Source organism: Crinia signifera, chromosome 2, assembly GCF_055691185.1.
Source record: "Crinia signifera chromosome 2, ASM5569118v1, whole genome shotgun sequence".
NCBI lineage: Eukaryota > Metazoa > Chordata > Amphibia > Anura > Myobatrachidae > Crinia > Crinia signifera.
This window is the reverse complement of record NC_139218.1, coordinates 396,021,260-396,039,351: the sequence shown is the minus strand read 5'-3', so window position 1 is coordinate 396,039,351 and position 18,092 is coordinate 396,021,260. Positions and strand designations below refer to the sequence as shown.

The 18,092-nt window shown below is 51.2% G+C and overlaps 1 protein-coding gene across 2 annotated transcripts in view; it reads right to left on the bottom strand.

The window, feature by feature from the left end:
• Window positions 1-18,092, bottom strand: part of CHRDL2 (chordin like 2) — a 113,168-nt gene that overhangs the window by 52,160 nt on the left and 42,916 nt on the right. Inside the window, exon 1 of one of the 2 annotated variants that reach the window (XM_083170507.1) lies at window positions 11,142-11,264. The exons of the other annotated variant lie outside the window; for it this stretch is intronic. Coding sequence (XP_083026633.1) covers window positions 11,142-11,220 — 79 coding nt within the window. The 5' untranslated portion in view covers window positions 11,221-11,264. Of the gene's footprint in view, window positions 1-11,141; window positions 11,265-18,092 lie in introns of those variants that run through there. 2 annotated transcript variants of the gene reach the window in all.

Genomic DNA, 18,092 nt, shown 5'->3' with positions numbered 1-18,092 from the left:
GTACTGCTGCTCCTCTTCCTGTGAGGAACGTCTCCCACCTGTACCTTCCTCCCTCTAGTGTCAGTGCGTGTCCTCATGTTCTGCTGCTCCTCTTCCTGTGAAGAATGTCTCCCACCTGTACCTTCCTCCCTCTAGTGTCAGTGCGTTTCCTCGTGTTCTGTTGCTCCTCTTCCTGTGAGGAATGTCTCCCACCTGTACCTTCCTCCCTCTAGTGTCAGTGCCTGTCCTCGTGTTCTGCTGCTCCTCTTCCTGTGACGAATGTCTCCCACCTGTACCTCCCTCTCTCTAGTGTCAGTGCATGTCCTCGTGTTCTGTTGCTCCTCTTCCTGTGAGGAACGTCCCCCACCTGTACCTTCCTCCCTCTAGTGTCAGGCGTGTCCTCGGGTTCTGCTGCTCCTCTTCCTGTGAGGAACGTCTCCTACCTGTACCTTTCTCCCTCTAGTGTCAGTGCGTGTCCTCATGTACTGCTGCTCCTCTTCCTGTGAGGAACGTCTCCCACCTGTACCTTCCTCCCTCTAGTGTCAGTGCGTGTCCTCATGTTCTGCTGCTCCTCTTCCTGTGAAGAATGTCTCCCACCTGTACCTTCCTCCCTCTAGTGTCAGTGCGTTTCCTCGTGTTCTGCTGCTCCTCTTCCTGTGAAGAATGTCTCCCACCTGTACCTTCCTCCCTCTAGTGTCAGTGCGTGTCCTCGTGTTCTGCTGCTCCTCTTCCTGTGACTGTCTCCCACCTGTACCTTCCTCCCTCTAGTATCAGTGCGTGTCCTCGTGTTCTGCTGCTCCTCTTCCTGTGAGGAATGTCTCCCACCTGTACCTTCCTCCCTCTAGTGTCAGTGCGTGTCCTCGTGTTCTGTTGCTCCTCTTCCTGTGAAGAAAGTCTCCCACCTGTACCTTCCTCCCTCTAGTGTCAGTGCGTGTCCTCGTGTTCTGCTGCTCCTCTTCCTGTGAAGAATGTCTCCCACCTGTACCTTCCTCCCTCTAGTGTCAGTGCGTGTCCTCGTGTTCTGTTGCTCCTCTTCCTGTGAAGAATGTCTCCCACCTGTACCTTCCTCCCTCTAGTGTCAGTGCGTGTCCTTGTGTTCTGCTGCTCCTCTTCCTGTGAAGAATGTCTCCCACCTGTACCCTTCCTCCCTCTAGTGTCAGTGCGTGTCCCCGTGATCTAATGCTCCTCTTCCAGTGAGGAACGTCTCCTACTAGTACCTTCCTCCCTCTAGTGTCAGTGCGTGTCCTCGTGTTCTGCTGCTCCTCTTCCTGTAGGAATGTCTCCCATCTGTACCTTCCTCCCTCTAGTGTCAGTGCGTGTCCTCGTGTTCTGCTGCTCCTCTTCCTGTGAGGAATGTCTCCCACCTGTACCTTCCTCCACCTAGTGTCAGTACGTGTCCTCGTGTTCTGCTGCTCCTCTTCCTGTGACTAATGTCTCCCACCTGCACCTTCCTCCCTCTAGTGTCAGTGCGTGTCCTCGTGTTCTGCTGCTCCTCTTCCTGTGAGGAATGTCTCCCACCTGTACCTTCCTCCCTCTAGTGTCAGTGCGTGTCCTCGTGTTCTGTTGCTCCTCTTCCTGTGAAGAAAGTCTCCCACCTGTACCTTCCTCCCTCTAGTGTCAGTGCGTGTCCTCGTGTTCTGCTGCTCCTCTTCCTGTGAAGAATGTCTCCCACCTGTACCTTCCTCCCTCTAGTGTCAGTGCGTGTCCTCGTGTTCTGTTGCTCCTCTTCCTGTGAAGAATGTCTCCCACCTGTACCTTCCTCCCTCTAGTGTCAGTGCGTGTCCTTGTGTTCTGCTGCTCCTCTTCCTGTGAAGAATGTCTCCCACCTGTACCCTTCCTCCCTCTAGTGTCAGTGCGTGTCCCCGTGATCTAATGCTCCTCTTCCTGTGAAGAATGTCTCCCACCTGTACCTTCCTCCCCCTAGTGTCAGTGCGTGTCCTTGTGTTCTGCTGCTCCTCTTCCTGTGACTAATGTCTCCCACCTGTACCTTCCTCCCTCTAGTGTCAGTACCTGTCCTCGTGTTCTGCTGCTCCTCTACGTGTGAAGAATGTCTCCCACCTGTACCTTCCTCCCTCTAGTGTCAGTGCATGGCCTCGTGTTCTGCTGCTCCTCTTCCTGTGAAGAATGTCTCCCACCTGTACCTTCCTCCCTCTAGTGTCAGTGCATGTCCTCGTGTTCTGCTGCTCCTCTTCCTGTGAAGAATGTCTCCCACCTGTACCTTCCTCCCTCTAGTGTCAGTGCCTGTCCTCGTGTTCTGCTGCTCCTGTTCCTGTGAAGAATGTCTCCCACCTGTACCTTCCTCCCTCTAGTGTCAGTGCATGTCCTCGTGTTCTGCTGCTCCTCTTCCTGTGATGAATGTCTCCCACCTGTACCTTCCTCCCTCTAGTGTCAGTGCATGTCCTCCTGTTCTGTTGCTCCTCTTCCTGTGAAGAATGTCTCCCACATGTACCTTCCTCCCACTAGTGTCAGTGCGTGTCCTCGTGTTCTGCTGCTCCTCTTCCTGTGAAGAATGTCTCCCACCTGCACCTTCCTCCCTCTAGTGTCAGTGCGTGTCCTCGTGTTCTGCTGCTCCTCTTCCTGTGAGGAACGTCTCCTACCTGTACCTTCCTCCCTCTAGTGTCAGTGCGTGTCCTCGTGTTCTGCTGCTCCTCTTCCTGTGAGGAATGTCTCCCACCTGTACCTTCCTCCCTCTAGTGTCAGTGCGTGTCCTCGTGTTCTGCTGCTCCTCTTCCTGTGAAGAATGTCTCCCACCTGTACCTTCCTCCCTCTAGTGTCAGTGCGTGTCCTCGTGTTCTGCTGCTCCTCTTCCTGTGAAGAATGTCTCCCACCTGTACCTTCCTCCCTCTAGTGTCAGTGCGTGTCCCCGTGTTCTGATGCTCCTCTTCCTGTGAAGAATGTCTCCCACCTGTACCTTCCTCCCCCTAGTGTCAGTGCGTGTCCTTGTGTTCTGCTGCTCCTCTTCCTGTGACTAATGTCTCCCACCTGTACCTTCCTCCCTCTAGTGTCAGTACCTGTCCTCGTGTTCAGCTGCTCCTCTACGTGTAAAGAATGTCTCCCACCTGTACCTTCCTCCCTCTAGTGTCAGTGCATGTCCGCGTGTTCTGCTGCTCCTCTTCCTGTGAAGAATGTCTCCCACCTGTACCTTCCTCCCTCTAGTGTCAGTGCATGTCCTCGTGTTCTGCTGCTCCTCTTCCTGTGAAGAATGTCTCCCACCTGTACCTTCCTCCCTCTAGTGTCAGTGCCTGTCCTCGTGTTCTGCTGCTCCTGTTCCTGTGAAGAATGTCTCCCACCTGTACCTTCCTCCCTCTAGTGTCAGTGCCTGTCCTCGTGTTCTGCTGCTTCTGTTCCTGTGAAGAATGTCTCCCACCTGTACCTTCCTCCCTCTAGTGTCAGTGCATGTCCTCGTGTTCTGCTGCTCCTCTTCCTGTGATGAATGTCTCCCACCTGTACCTTCCTCCCCCTAGTGTCAGTGCATGTCCTCGTGTTCTGCTGCTCCTCTTCCTGTGACTAATGTCTCCCACCTGTACCTTCCTCCCTCTAGTGTCAGTACCTGTCCTCGTGTTCTGCTGCTCCTCTACCTGTGAAGAATGTCTCCCACCTGTACCTTCCTCCCTCTAGTGTCAGTGCATGTCCTCGTGTTCTGCTGCTCCTCTTCCTGTGACTAATGTGTCCCACCTGTACCTTCCTCCCTCTAGTGTCAGTGCATGTCCTCGTGTTCTGCTGCTCCTCTTCCTGTGAAGAATGTCTCCCACCTGTACCTTCCTCCCCCTAGTGTCAGTGCATGTCCTCGTGTTCTGCTGCTCCTCTTCCTGTGAAGAATGTCTCCCACCTGTACCTTCCTCCCTCTAGTGTCAGTGCATGTCCTCGTGTTCTGCTGCTCCTCTTCCTGTGAGGAATGTCTCCCACCTGTATCTTCCTCCCTCTAGTGTCAGTGCATGTCCTCGTGTTCTGCTGCTCCTCTTCCTGTGAGGAATGTCTCCCACCTGTACCTTCCTCCCTATAGTGTCAGTGCGTGTCCTCGTGTTCTGCTGCTCCTTTTCCTGTGAAGAATGTCTCCCACCTGTACCTTCCTCCCTCTAGTGTCAGTGCGTGTCCTCGTATTCTGCTGCTCCTCTTCCTGTGAGGAATGTCTCCCACCTGTACCTTCCTCCCTATAGTGTCAGTGCGTGTCCTCGTGTTCTGCTGCTCCTTTTCCTGTGAAGAATGTCTCCCACCTGTACCTTCCTCCCTCTAGTGTCAGTGCGTGTCCTCGTATTCTGCTGCTCCTCTTCCTGTGAGGAATGTCTCCCACCTGTACCTTCCTCCCTATAGTGTCAGTGCGTGTCCTCGTGTTCTGTTGCTCCTCTTCCTGTGAAGAATGTCTCCCACCTGTACCTTCCTCCCTCTAGTGTCAGTGCATGTCCTCGTGTTCTGTTGCTCCTCTTCCTGTGAAGAATGTCTCCCACCTGTACCTTGTTATAACCCCTGATATATGTTAAAGTTTCTATCATGTCCCCCCTTTCTCTTCTCTGCTCTAAAGTATACATAGTAAGATCTTTTAGTCATTCCTGGTACGTTTTGTGATGTAGGCCATGCACCATTTTAGTTGCCCTTCTTTGTACTGTTTCTAATGTATTTATATCCTTCTGGAGATATGGCCTCCAGAACTGAACACAATACTCTAGGTGAGGTCGTACCAATGACCTATACAGTGGCATTATTACTTCTTTCTTTCTACTGCTGACCATTCCAGCCTGCTGCATCACCATAAAGCTCTATCACTGCTGCAGCAGGAGGGGTATGCATGTAATAGATGCCTCCTGCTGCATCACCATAAAGCTCTGTCACTGCTGCAGAGGGAGGTGTCTGCATGTAATAGATGCCTCCTGCTGCTTCACCATACAGCTCTGTCAATGCTGCAACAGGAAGCATCTGCATGTAATAGACGCCTCCTGCTGCATCACCATACAGCGCTGTCACTGCTGCAGCAGGAGGAGTCTGCATGTAATAGACGCCTCCTGCAGCATCACCATACAGCTATATCACTGCTGTAGCAGGAGGAGTCTGCATGTAATAGACGCCTGCTGCTGCATCACCATACAGCTGTATCACTTCTGTAGCAGGAGGAGTCTGCATGTAATAGAAGCCTCCTGCTGCATTACCATACAGCGCTGCAGTAACAAGGTCACTTTAAATACAAGTAACTTCTTGCAGAACTTGCTCCGTATGTTAGCAGCGGAGAGCACAGGGGTCTGCCAGGGCTCTGCTATGAAATAAAGGCTCTGTGCAGTGAATCGCTTCGCTCTGACAGCTGTTAGACGTCCGGCTCCCGGCAGCAGCTGGCAAGGCCAGGCAGCACTGGGACACATGGGTTAAAGCAGGTGTTGCCATTAGCATGAGATTTACATGGGAATGACAGCCGAGCTGGAACGGAGGTCGTCCTGAGCAGCGCACAGCAGAAAACCACCACCCAGACTCCCACAGCAGCCGCTTCCGTCCCATCCGTCGCAGGCCAGGCGAAACGCGGGGCTATGACTGATACATAGAGCCTTTGGGGTTACAGGCAGCGATGGCTACAGGGGAATAGTCTGCAGAGAGCACATGGGGCTGAGGATGTGAAACGCAGTCGCTAAGGACAACACAAGCACACAGCGCAGTCATTCCTGGGTAAATGAATGACATGATTTTTGGGGTTGTTAAAAATTAACACAAACCACAAATTGTCGTCAGTGCCGCGAGGGGTTAATCCAGAGGAGCCCAGTGCAGTTTTACAGATGCGCGGAATCAGAACTTCTGGCGCCAGTTATGTGAGCTACATCTCTTAAAAATCACATCCCCTGAGAGCGCCCATGTGGGGGGGTAGCGCCTGTCTGGTCACCTCGGTCTCTGGGCGGCATTAACCCTATGCTGCCCCACAGACTCCCTCTCTGCCCGGGGAATGGGCGCAGCAATAGAGTGGGGCATAGTCTCAGAGCACTGGTACACCCCATGCCAGCAGAGAGAAGAACGGCCAGTGAGACGAATACAGCCGCCGCTATACGGTGTGATGAGTTACATACATGGGTATCACACACCAGGAACACGCCAGGAACACGCCAGGGACATCCATGTAGCTGCTGCAGGAACCTCTGGTCTAACATAAAAACCAATAGCAAACATCTAACATTTATCATGTATAACATGTTCAACAGGTCGCTATGGGATACCGGTCGCTATGGGATACAGGTCACTATGGGGTACAGGTTGCTATGGGATACCGGTCGCTATGGGATACAGGTCGCTATGGGGTACAAGTCCCTATGGGCTACAGGTCACTATTGGGTACAGGCTGCTATAGGATACAGGTCGCTATGGGATACAGGCCGCTATGGGATACAGGTCGCTATGGGATACAGGTCGCTATGGGATACAGGTCGCTATGGGATACAGGTCACTATTGGATACAGGTCGCTATGGGGTATAGGTCGCTATGGGATACAGGTCGCTATGGGGTACAGGTCGCTAAGGGATACAGATCGCTATGGGGTACAGGTCACTATGGGATAGATGTCGCTATAAGGTACAGGTCGCTATGGGATACCGGTTGCTATGGGATACAGGTCACTATGGGGTACAGGTCGCTATGGGATACCGGTCGCTATGGGATACAGGTCACTATGGGATACAGGTCACTATGGGATAGATGTCGCTATGGGGTACAGGTCGCTATGGGATACAGGTCGCTATGGGGTACAGGTCGCTATGGGGTACAGGTCGCTATGGGGTACAGGTCACTATGGGATACAGGTCACTATGGGATACAGGTCGCTATGGGATACAGGTCGCTATAGGGTACAGGTCGCTATGGGATACAGGTTGCTATGGGATACAGGTCGCTATGGTGTACAGATCGCTATGGGATACAGGTCACTGTTGGGTACAGGTCGCTATGGGATACAGGTTGCTATGGGATACAGGTCGCTATGGGATACAGGTCGCTATGGGGTACAGGTCGCTATGGGGTACAGGTCGCTATGGGATACAGGTCGCTATGGGGTATAGGTCGCTATGGGATACAGGTCGCTATGGGATACAGGTCGCTATAGGGTACAGGTCGCTATGGGATACAGGTTGCTATGGGATACAGGTCGCTATGGTGTACAGATCGCTATGGGATACAGGTCACTGTTGGGTACAGGTCGCTATGGGATACAGGTTGCTATGGGATACAGGTCGCTATGGGATACAGGTCGCTATGGGATACAGGTCCCTATGGGATACAGGATACACAGGTTGCTATGGGATACACCACTTTCTTGTGCAATGGTTGTTTCTGTAATATAAAGATGTGCCCTTATATGAAATGTTCCCTTATACTTATCACGAAATAGCCGCTCTCTGCGCACCTGGTCCTTGGCGTCAGCCAAACCGCGCATCTGTGTGCATCTTACAGTCCATACACACCAGCTGGGTACAGACTTGCCGATATATCGCTAACGATTACCTCCCTCGTCTGAATATGCCCCCCCCCCCAGAAAGACACACAGACACACACACACACACTCACCACTATATTACACAGTGTTACCAGGCATTGTAACATTATATATCCGCTATCAGCCAACGTGATACACAGGGACACTGTGACGGCCAGCAATCCCATCCCACCCACTTAGCAAACCCCTAGTGTCAGTGCCCCTTAGACGGAGCACACAGCAGCGCAGAGCAAGTTCTGCGACAGAGCCAAGTACACAGTATACAGTATACAGAGCGGATCAGACCACCTGTCTGTGCGTGGGGGGCACATGGGACACTGGGACGACTTACAATGCAAAATATGTGACAAGAGCCTGCTAATGGGACTTACTGGGTGGGGGGACCCCGGAGGCTCTCAGAACACATCTGGCATTATCCCCTAAAGGGGCTACAATACACTTACTGACACATTACCCTCACTGAGCCTTTGGACACTTACTGACACATTATATTCACTAAGACTTCAGTAAGTGTCCGAAGTCTTAGTGAATATAATGTGTCAGTAAGTGTCCAAAGGCTCAGTGAGGGTAATGTGTCAGTAAGTGTATTGTAGCCCCTTTAGGGGATAATGCCAGATGTGTTCTGAGAGCCTCCGGGGTCCCCCCACCCAGGAAGTCCCATTAGCAGGCTCTTGTCACATATTTTGCATTGTAAGTCGTCCCAGTGTCCCATGTGCCCCCTACGCACAGACAGGTGGTCTGATCCGCTCTGTATACTGTATACTGTGTACTTGGCTCTGTCGCAGAACTTGGACACCTTCGGACACTTACTGACACATAATACTCACTGAGCCTTTGGACACTTACTGACACATTATACTCACTAAGCCTTCAGACAATTACTGACACATTATACTCACTGAGCCTTTGGACACTTACTGACACATTATACTCACTGAGCCTTTGGATACTTACTGACACATTATATTCACTGAGCCTTCAGACAATTACTGACACATTGTACTCACTGAGCCTTCAGACACTTACTGACACATTACACTCACTGAGCCTTCGGACACTTACTGACACATTGTACTCACTGAGCCTTCAGACACTTACTGACACATTATACTCACTGAGCCTTTGGACACTTACTGACACATTATACTCACTGAGCCTTTGGACACTTACTGACACATTACACTCACTGAGCCTTCAGACAATTACTGACACATTATACTCACTGAGCCTTCAGACAATTACTGACACATTGTACTCACTGAGCCTTCAGACACTTACTGACACATTATACTCACTGAGCCTTCAGACACTTACTGACACATTGTACTCACTGAGCCTTCAGACACTTACTGACACATTATACTCACTGAGCCTTTGGACACTTACTGACACATTATACTCACTGAGCCTTTGGACACTTACTGACACATTACACTCACTGAGCCTTCGGACACTTACTGACACATTGTACTCACTGAGCCTTCAGACACTTACTGACACATTGTACTCACTGAGCCTTCAGACACTTACTGACACATTACACTCACTGAGCCTTCGGACACTTACTGACACATTGTACTCACTGAGCCTTCAGACACTTACTGACACATTATACTCACTGAGCCTTTGGACACTTACTGACACATTATACTCACTGAGCCTTTGGACACTTACTGACACATTACACTCACTGAGCCTTCGGACACTTACTGACACATTGTACTCACTGAGCCTTCAGACACTTACTGACACATTGTACTCACTGAGCCTTCAGACACTTACTGACACATTATACTCACTGAGCCTTCAGACACTTACTGACACATTGTACTCGCTGAGCCTTCAGACACTTACTGACACATTATACTCACTGAGCCTTCAGACACTTACTGACACATTGTACTCACTGAGCCTTCAGACACTTACTGACACATTGTACTCACTGAGCCTTCAGACACTTACTGACACATTGTACTCACTGAGCCTTCAGACACTTACTGACACATTGTACTCACTGAGCCTTCAGACACTTACTGACACATTGTACTCACTGAGCCTTCAGACACTTACTGACACATTATACTCACTGAGCCTTCAGACACTTACTGACACATTGTACTCACTGAGCCTTCAGACACTTACTGACACATTATACTCACTGAGCCTTCAGACACTTACTGACACATTATACTCACTGAGCCTTCAGACACTTACTGACACATTATACTCACTGAGCCTTCAGACACTTACTGACACATTGTACTCACTGAGCCTTCGGACACTTACTGACACATTACACTCACTGAGCCTTCGGACACTTACTGACACATTGTACTCACTGAGCCTTCAGACACTTACTGACACATTGTACTCACTGAGCCTTCAGACACTTACTGACACATTACACTCACTGAGCCTTCGGACACTTACTGACACATTGTACTCACTGAGCCTTCAGACACTTACTGACACATTATACTCACTGAGCCTTTGGACACTTACTGACACATTATACTCACTGAGCCTTTGGACACTTACTGACACATTACACTCACTGAGCCTTCGGACACTTACTGACACATTGTACTCACTGAGCCTTCAGACACTTACTGACACATTGTACTCACTGAGCCTTCAGACACTTACTGACACATTATACTCACTGAGACTTCAGACACTTACTGACACATTGTACTCGCTGAGCCTTCAGACACTTACTGACACATTATACTCACTGAGCCTTCAGACACTTACTGACACATTGTACTCACTGAGCCTTCAGACACTTACTGACACATTGTACTCACTGAGCCTTCAGACACTTACTGACACATTGTACTCACTGAGCCTTCAGACACTTACTGACACATTGTACTCACTGAGCCTTCAGACACTTACTGACACATTATACTCACTGAGCCTTCAGACACTTACTGACACATTGTACTCACTGAGCCTTCAGACACTTACTGACACATTATACTCACTGAGCCTTCAGACACTTACTGACACATTATACTCACTGAGCCTTCAGACACTTACTGACACATTATACTCACTGAGCCTTCAGACACACACCTTGCTGACACTACAAGTTTCCTGAGCTCCAATAGAGATGACAGATATAATACCTTCATAATGTTCATACTCCACATAGCCACTGAATGTCTGACAAGTTACTAATAGCACATATTCACCGATCCATTCTTACACCAATAATCACTGGGCTCTTACTGGGCTCTTACCTACTGACAGCTCCTCTTACTGATTCCTTGTACACTCACTAACACCTACTCACTGATCCCCTCTAGTCAGTGGCCCACACACAGTGAGCCTCTGGAAGCACCTACTCACTGATCCCCTCTAGTCAGTGGCCCCCACACAGTGAGCCTCTGGAAGCACCTACTCACTGATCCCCTCTAGTCACTGGCCCCAACACAGTGAGCCTCTGGAAGCACCTACTCACTGAGCCCCTGTGCACTTGCAGCACCTCTTCACTGAGCCTTGTGCACTGGCAGCACCTCCTCACTGAGCCCCTGTGCACTGGCAGCACCTCCTCACTGAGCCCCTGTGCACTGGCAGCACCTCCTCACTGAGCCCCTGTGCACTTGCAGCACCTCTTCACTGAGCCCTGTGCACTGGCAGCACCTCCTCACTGAGCCCTGTGCACTGGCAGCACCTTGCAGCGCAGTCTGTGTGGGTACTCACGGGGTCTGGCTCTGGCTGCTGTGTGGCCGGCGATGCAGAGCAGACAGAGCACTCCCAGGATAGCGCCTGCAGGGGACATGCTGCTTCCAGACTCCGTTTCCCCAGCACTGACCCCGGGCTATAAGAGCTGTGCAGCCAGACGGAGTCAGCAGGACACAGCTACGTCAGCCAGCCACCAGCAGGGGGCGCCCCCTATAGGCCAGCACAGGAACTACACCCCACTGTGTATTATAGCTGCTGGCCACTCACACTGCGTGGGAACTACAAGTCTCAGGATGCCCTGTCAGCAGGGGGGGTGTCTACATGTGGCTCCTCCAGTTCTGTGAAACTACAAGTCACAGCAGGGCATATGTACACCATCTGCAGAATGCCTAATGCCGCTATACAATGCATTATATCTGTATTTTGTGCACATCTTTTATTTTATACTTATGTTGGGTAAACACTGGGTGATTCCCGAGGCCACCAGTATAGATAACTACATAGGCGGTGCCGTGGGAGAACGATATTACCCGTACACACTGGGCGATTCCCGCACCCACCAGTATAGATAACTACATAGGCGGTGCCGTGGGAGAACGATATAACCCGTACTACCCACTGGGCAATTCCCGAGGCCACCAGTATAGATAACTATATAGGCGGTGCCATGGGAGAACGATATTACCTGTACACACTGGGCGATTCCCGAGGCCACCGGTATAGATAACTATATAGGCCAGGGGTGGGGAACCTCAGGCCCTGGGGCCGTATGCGGCCCCCGAAGCCAGTTTGAGTGGCCCTCCCACCCGTTCCCAGGAGTCAAGTACAGGGGAATTCTCGCAAGAAGTAGGTAGTTCTTGCGAGTTTCCTCTTAATTAACAGCAGCCAGAGACTGTCAGTCCTATTCAGTGGCAGCCGCCAGAGCGTCAAATGGCTGCAGCAGGACAATTTGTAAGAGAAATTTTTACATATGGCCCCCAAAGGATTTTTTCCCCATACAAACGGCCCTTGGCACAAAAAAGGTTCCTCACCCCTGATATAGGCGGTGCCGTGGGAGAACGATATTACCCGTACACACTGGGCGATTCCCGAGGCCACCGGTATAGATAACTACATAGGCAGTGCCGTGGGAGAACGATATAACCCGTACTACCCACTGGGCAATTCCCGAGGCCACCGGTATAGATAACTACATAGGCAGTGCCGTGGGAGAACGATATTACCCGTACACACTGGGCACTTCCCAAGGCCACCGGTATACATAACTATATAGGCGGTGCCGTGGGAGAACGATATTACCCGTACACACTGGGCGATTCCCGAGGCCACCGGTATAGATAACTACATAGGCAGTGCCGTGGGAGAACGATATAACCCGTACTACCCACTGGGCAATTCCCGAGGCCACCGGTATAGATAACTACATAGGCAGTGCCGTGGGAGAACGATATTACCCGTACACACTGGGCACTTCCCAAGGCCACCGGTATACATAACTATATAGGCGGTGCCGTGGGAGAACGATATTACCCGTACACACTGGGCGATTCCCGAGGCCACCGGTATAGATAACTACATAGGCGGTGCCATGGGAGAATGATATAACCCGTACTACCCACTGGGCGATTCCCAAGGCCACCGGTATAGATAACTACATATGCGGTGCCATGGGAGAACGATATTACCCGTACGCACTGGGCGATTCCCGAGGCCACCGGTATAGATAACTATATAGGCGGTGCCGTGGGAGAACGATATTACCCGTACACACTGGGCGATTCCCGAGGCCACCGGTATAGATAACTACATAGGCGGTGCCGTGGGAGAACGATATTACCCGTACGCACTGGGCGATTCCCGAGGCCACCGGTATAGATAACTATATAGGCGGTGCCGTGGGAGAACGATATTACCCGTACGCACTGGGCGATTCCCAAGGCCACCGGTATAGATAACTATATAGGCGGTGCCGTGGGAGAACGATATTACCCGTACACACTGGGCGATTCCCGAGGCCACCAGTATAGATAACTATATAGGCGGTGCCGTGGGAGAACGATATTACCCGTACACACTGGGCGATTCCCGAGGCCACCAGTATAGATAACTATATAGGCGGTGCCGTGGGAGAACGATATTACCCGTACACACTGGGCGATTCCCGAGGCCACCGGTATACATAACTATATAGGCGGTGCCGTGGGAGAACGATATTACCCGTACACACTGGGCGATTCCCGAGGCCACCGGTATAGATAACTATATAGGCGGTGCCGTGGGAGAACAATATTACCCGTACGCACTGGGCACTTCCCAAGGCCACCGGTATACATAACTATATAGGCGGTGCCGTGGGAGAACGATATTACCCGTACACACTGGGCGATTCCCGAGGCCAGCAGTATAGATAACTATATAGGCGGTGCCGTGGGAGAACGATATTACCCGTACGCACTGGGCACTTCCCAAGGCCACCGGTATACATAACTATATAGGCGGTGCCGTGGGAGAACGATATTACCCGTACACACTGGGCGATTCCCGAGGCCACCGGTATAGATAACTATATAGGCGGTGCCGTGGGAGAACGATATTACCCGTACGCACTGGGCAATTCCCAAGGCCACAAGTATAGATAACTACATAGGCGTTGCCGTGGGAGAACAATATTACCCGCACACACTGGGCGATTCCCAAGGCCACCGGTATAGATAACTATACAGGCAGTGCCGTGGGAGGACGATATTACCTGTACACACTGGGCGATTCCCGAGGCCACCGGTATAGATAACTATATACACGTTGCCGTGGGAGAACGATATTACCCGTACACACTGGGCGATTCCCGAGGCCACCGGTATAGATAACTATATAGGCGTTGCCGTGGGAGAACAATATTACCCGCACACACTGGGCGATTCCCAAGGCCACCGGTATAGATAACTATACAGGCAGTGCCGTGGGAGAACGATATTACCCGTACACACTGGGCGATTCCCGAGGCCACCGGTATAGATAACTATATAGGCGGTGCCGTGGGAGAACGATATTACCCGTACACACTGGGCGATTCCCGAGGCCACCGGTATAGATAACTATACATGCGGTGCCGCGGGAGAACGATATTACCCGTACGCACTGGGCGATTCCCGAGGGCACCAGTATAGATAACTATACAGGCGGTGCCGCGGGAGAACGATATTACCCGTATGCACTGGGCGATTCCCGATGCCACCAGTATAGATAACTATATAGGCGGTGCCATGGGAGAACGATATTACCCGTACGCACTGGGCGATTCCCGAGGTCACCGGTATAGATAACTATATAGGCGGTGCCGTGGGAGAACGATATTACACGTACACACTGCGCGATTCCCAAAGCCACCGGTATAGATAACTATATAGGCGGTGCCGTGGGAGAACGATATTACCCGTACGCACTGGGCAATTCCCAAGGCCACAAGTATAGATAACTATATAGGTGGTGCCGTGGGAGAACGATATTACCCGTACGCACTGGGCGATTCCCGAGGCCACCGGTATAGATAACTACATAGGCGGTGCCGTGGGAGAACGATATTACCCGTACACACTGGGCGATTCATGAGGCCACCGCTATAGATAACTATATAGGCGGTGCCGTGGGAGAACGATATTACCCGTACACACTGGGCGATTCCCGAGGCCACCGGTATAGATAACTATATAGGCGGTGCCGTGGGAGAACGATATTACCCGTACACACTGGGCGATTCCCGAGGCCACCGGTATAGATAACTATATAGGCGGTGCCGTGGGAGAACGATATTACCCGTACACACTGGGCGATTCCCGAGGCCACCGGTATAGATAACTACATAGGCGGTGCCGTGGGAGAACGATATTACCCGTACACACTGGGCGATTCCCGAGGCCACAAGTATAGATAACTATATAGGCGGTGCCGTGGGAGAACGATATTACCCGTACGCACTGGGCAATTCCCAAGGCCACAAGTATAGATAACTATATAGGTGGTGCCGTGGGAGAACGATATTACCCGTACGCACTGGGCGATTCCCGAGGCCACCGGTATAGATAACTACATAGGCGGTGCCGTGGGAGAACGATATTACCCGTACACACTGGGCGATTCATGAGGCCACCGCTATAGATAACTATATAGGCGGTGCCGTGGGAGAACGATATTACCCGTACACACTGGGCGATTCCCGAGGCCACCGGTATAGATAACTATATAGGCGGTGCCGTGGGAGAACGATATTACCCGTACACACTGGGCGATTCCCGAGGCCACCGGTATAGATAACTATATAGGCGGTGCCGTGGGAGAACGATATTACCCGTACACACTGGGCGATTCCCGAGGCCACAGGTATAGATAACTACATAGGCGGTGCCGTGGGAGAACGATATTACCTGTACACACTGGGCGATTCCCGAGGCCACAAGTATAGATAACTATATAGGCGGTGCCGTGGGAGAACGATATTACCCGTACGCACTTGGCGATTCCCGAGGCCACCGGTATAGATAACTATATAGGCGGTGCCGTGGGAGAACGATATTACCCGTACACACTGGGCGATTCCCGAGGCCACAAGTATAGATAACTATATAGGCGGTGCCGTGGGAGAACGATATTACCCGTACACACTGGGCGATTCCCGATGCCACCAGTATAGATAACTATATAGGCGGTGCCGTGGGAGAACGATATTACCCGTACACACTGGGCGATTCCCGAGGCCACCGGTATAGATAACTATATAGGCGGTGCCGTGGGAGAACGATATTACCCGTACACACTGGGCGATTCCCGACGGCACCAGTATAGATAACTATATAGGCGGTGCCGTGGGAGAACGATATTACCCGTACGCACTGGGCGATTCCCGAGGCCACCGGTATAGATAACGATACAGGCGGTGCAGTGGGAGAACCATATTACCCGTACACACTGGGCGAATACCGAGGCCACCAGTATATATAACTATACAGGCGGTGCCGTGGGAGAACGATATTACCCGTACACACTGGGAGATTCCCGAGGCCACCAGTATAGATAACTATATAGGTGGTGCCGTGGGAGAACGATATTACGCGTACACACTGGGAGATTCCCGAGGTCACCAGTATAGATAACGATACAGGCGGTGCCATGGGAGAACGATATTACCCGTACGCACTGGGCGATTCCCGAGGTCACCGGTATAGATAACTATATAGGCGTTGCCGTGGGAGAACGATATTACCCGTACACACTGGGCGATTCCCGAGGGCACCAGTATAGATAACTATATAGGCGGTGCCGTGGGAGAACGATATTACCCATACGCACTGGGCGATTCCCGAGGCCACCGGTATAGATAACGATACAGGCGGTGCAGTGGGAGAACCATATTACCCGTACACACTGGGCGATTACCGAGGCCACCAGTATATATAACTATACAGGCGGTGCCGTGGGAGAACGATATTACCCGTACACACTGGGCGATTCCCGATGCCACCAGTATAGATAACTATACAGGCGGTGCCGTGGGAGAACGATATTACCCGTACACACTGGGCGATTACCGAGGCCACCAGTATATATAACTATACAGGCGGTGCCGTGGGAGAACGATATTACCCGTACGCACTGGGCGATTCCCGAGGCCACCAGCATAGATAACTATATAGGCGGTGCCGTGGGAGAACGATATTACCCGTACACACTGGGCGATTCCCGAGGGCACCAGTATAGATAACTATATAGGCAGTGCCGTGGGAGAACGATATTACCTGTACACAATGGGAGATTCCCGAGGCCACCAGTATAGATAACTATATAGGCGGTGCCGTGGGAGAACGATATTACGCGTACACACTGGGAGATTCCCGAGGTCACCAGTATAGATAACGATACAGGCGGTGCCATGGGAGAACGATATTACCCGTACACACTGGGCGATTCCCGAGGCCACCAGTATAGATAACCATTTAGGCGGTGCCGTGGGAGAACAATATTACCCGTATGCACTGGGCGATTCCCGAGGCCACCAGTATAGACAACCATATAGGCGGTGCCGTGGGAGAACGATATTTCCCGTACACACTGGGCTTTAGCGCTCTCGATCGTCGCTGACGATAGTGTGACATTGCGCTGCATGTACAGATGACGGGTAGGTGGGGGGGGTGGCAGTAACCAACCGCTGCCACGTGCATCGTTAACAATTTTGACTGTACACACTGGACGATATACTGTATATGCGATATTGTTAACGATATGTTGCTATATATGTCCTGCAGATTATTACATTACTGACCTCTCTAGTGATCTGCAGTACATCGCTCTGTCTCATCTACCCCCTGACAGATACATAGTGATATATCCTGCAGATTTTTACATTACTGGCCTCTCTAGTGACAAGCAGAGCATCGCTCTGTCCATCTACCCCCTTACAAATGCATAGTGATATATCCTGCAGATTATTACATTACTGACCTCTCTAGTGACCTGCAGAACATCGCTCTGTCCCATCTACCGCCTAACAGGTACATAGTGATATATCCTGCAGATTATTACATTACTGCCCCCTCTAATGATCTGCAGAACATCGCTCTGTCCCATCTACCCCCTTACAAATGCATAGTGATATATCCTGCAGATTATTACATTACTGACTTCTCTAGTGACAAGCAGAGCATCGCTCTGTCCCATCTACCCCCTTACAAATGCATAGTGATATATCCTGCAGATTATTACATTACTGACCTCTCTAGTGACCTGCAGAGCATCGCTCTGTCCCATCAACCCCGACAGGTACATAGTGATATATCCTGCAGATTATTACATTACTGACCTTTCTAGTGACCTGCAGAACATCGCTCTGTCCCATCTACCCCGTCAGATATGTAGTGATATATCCTGCAGATTATTACATTACTGACCTCTCTAGTGACCTGCAGAACATCGCTTTGT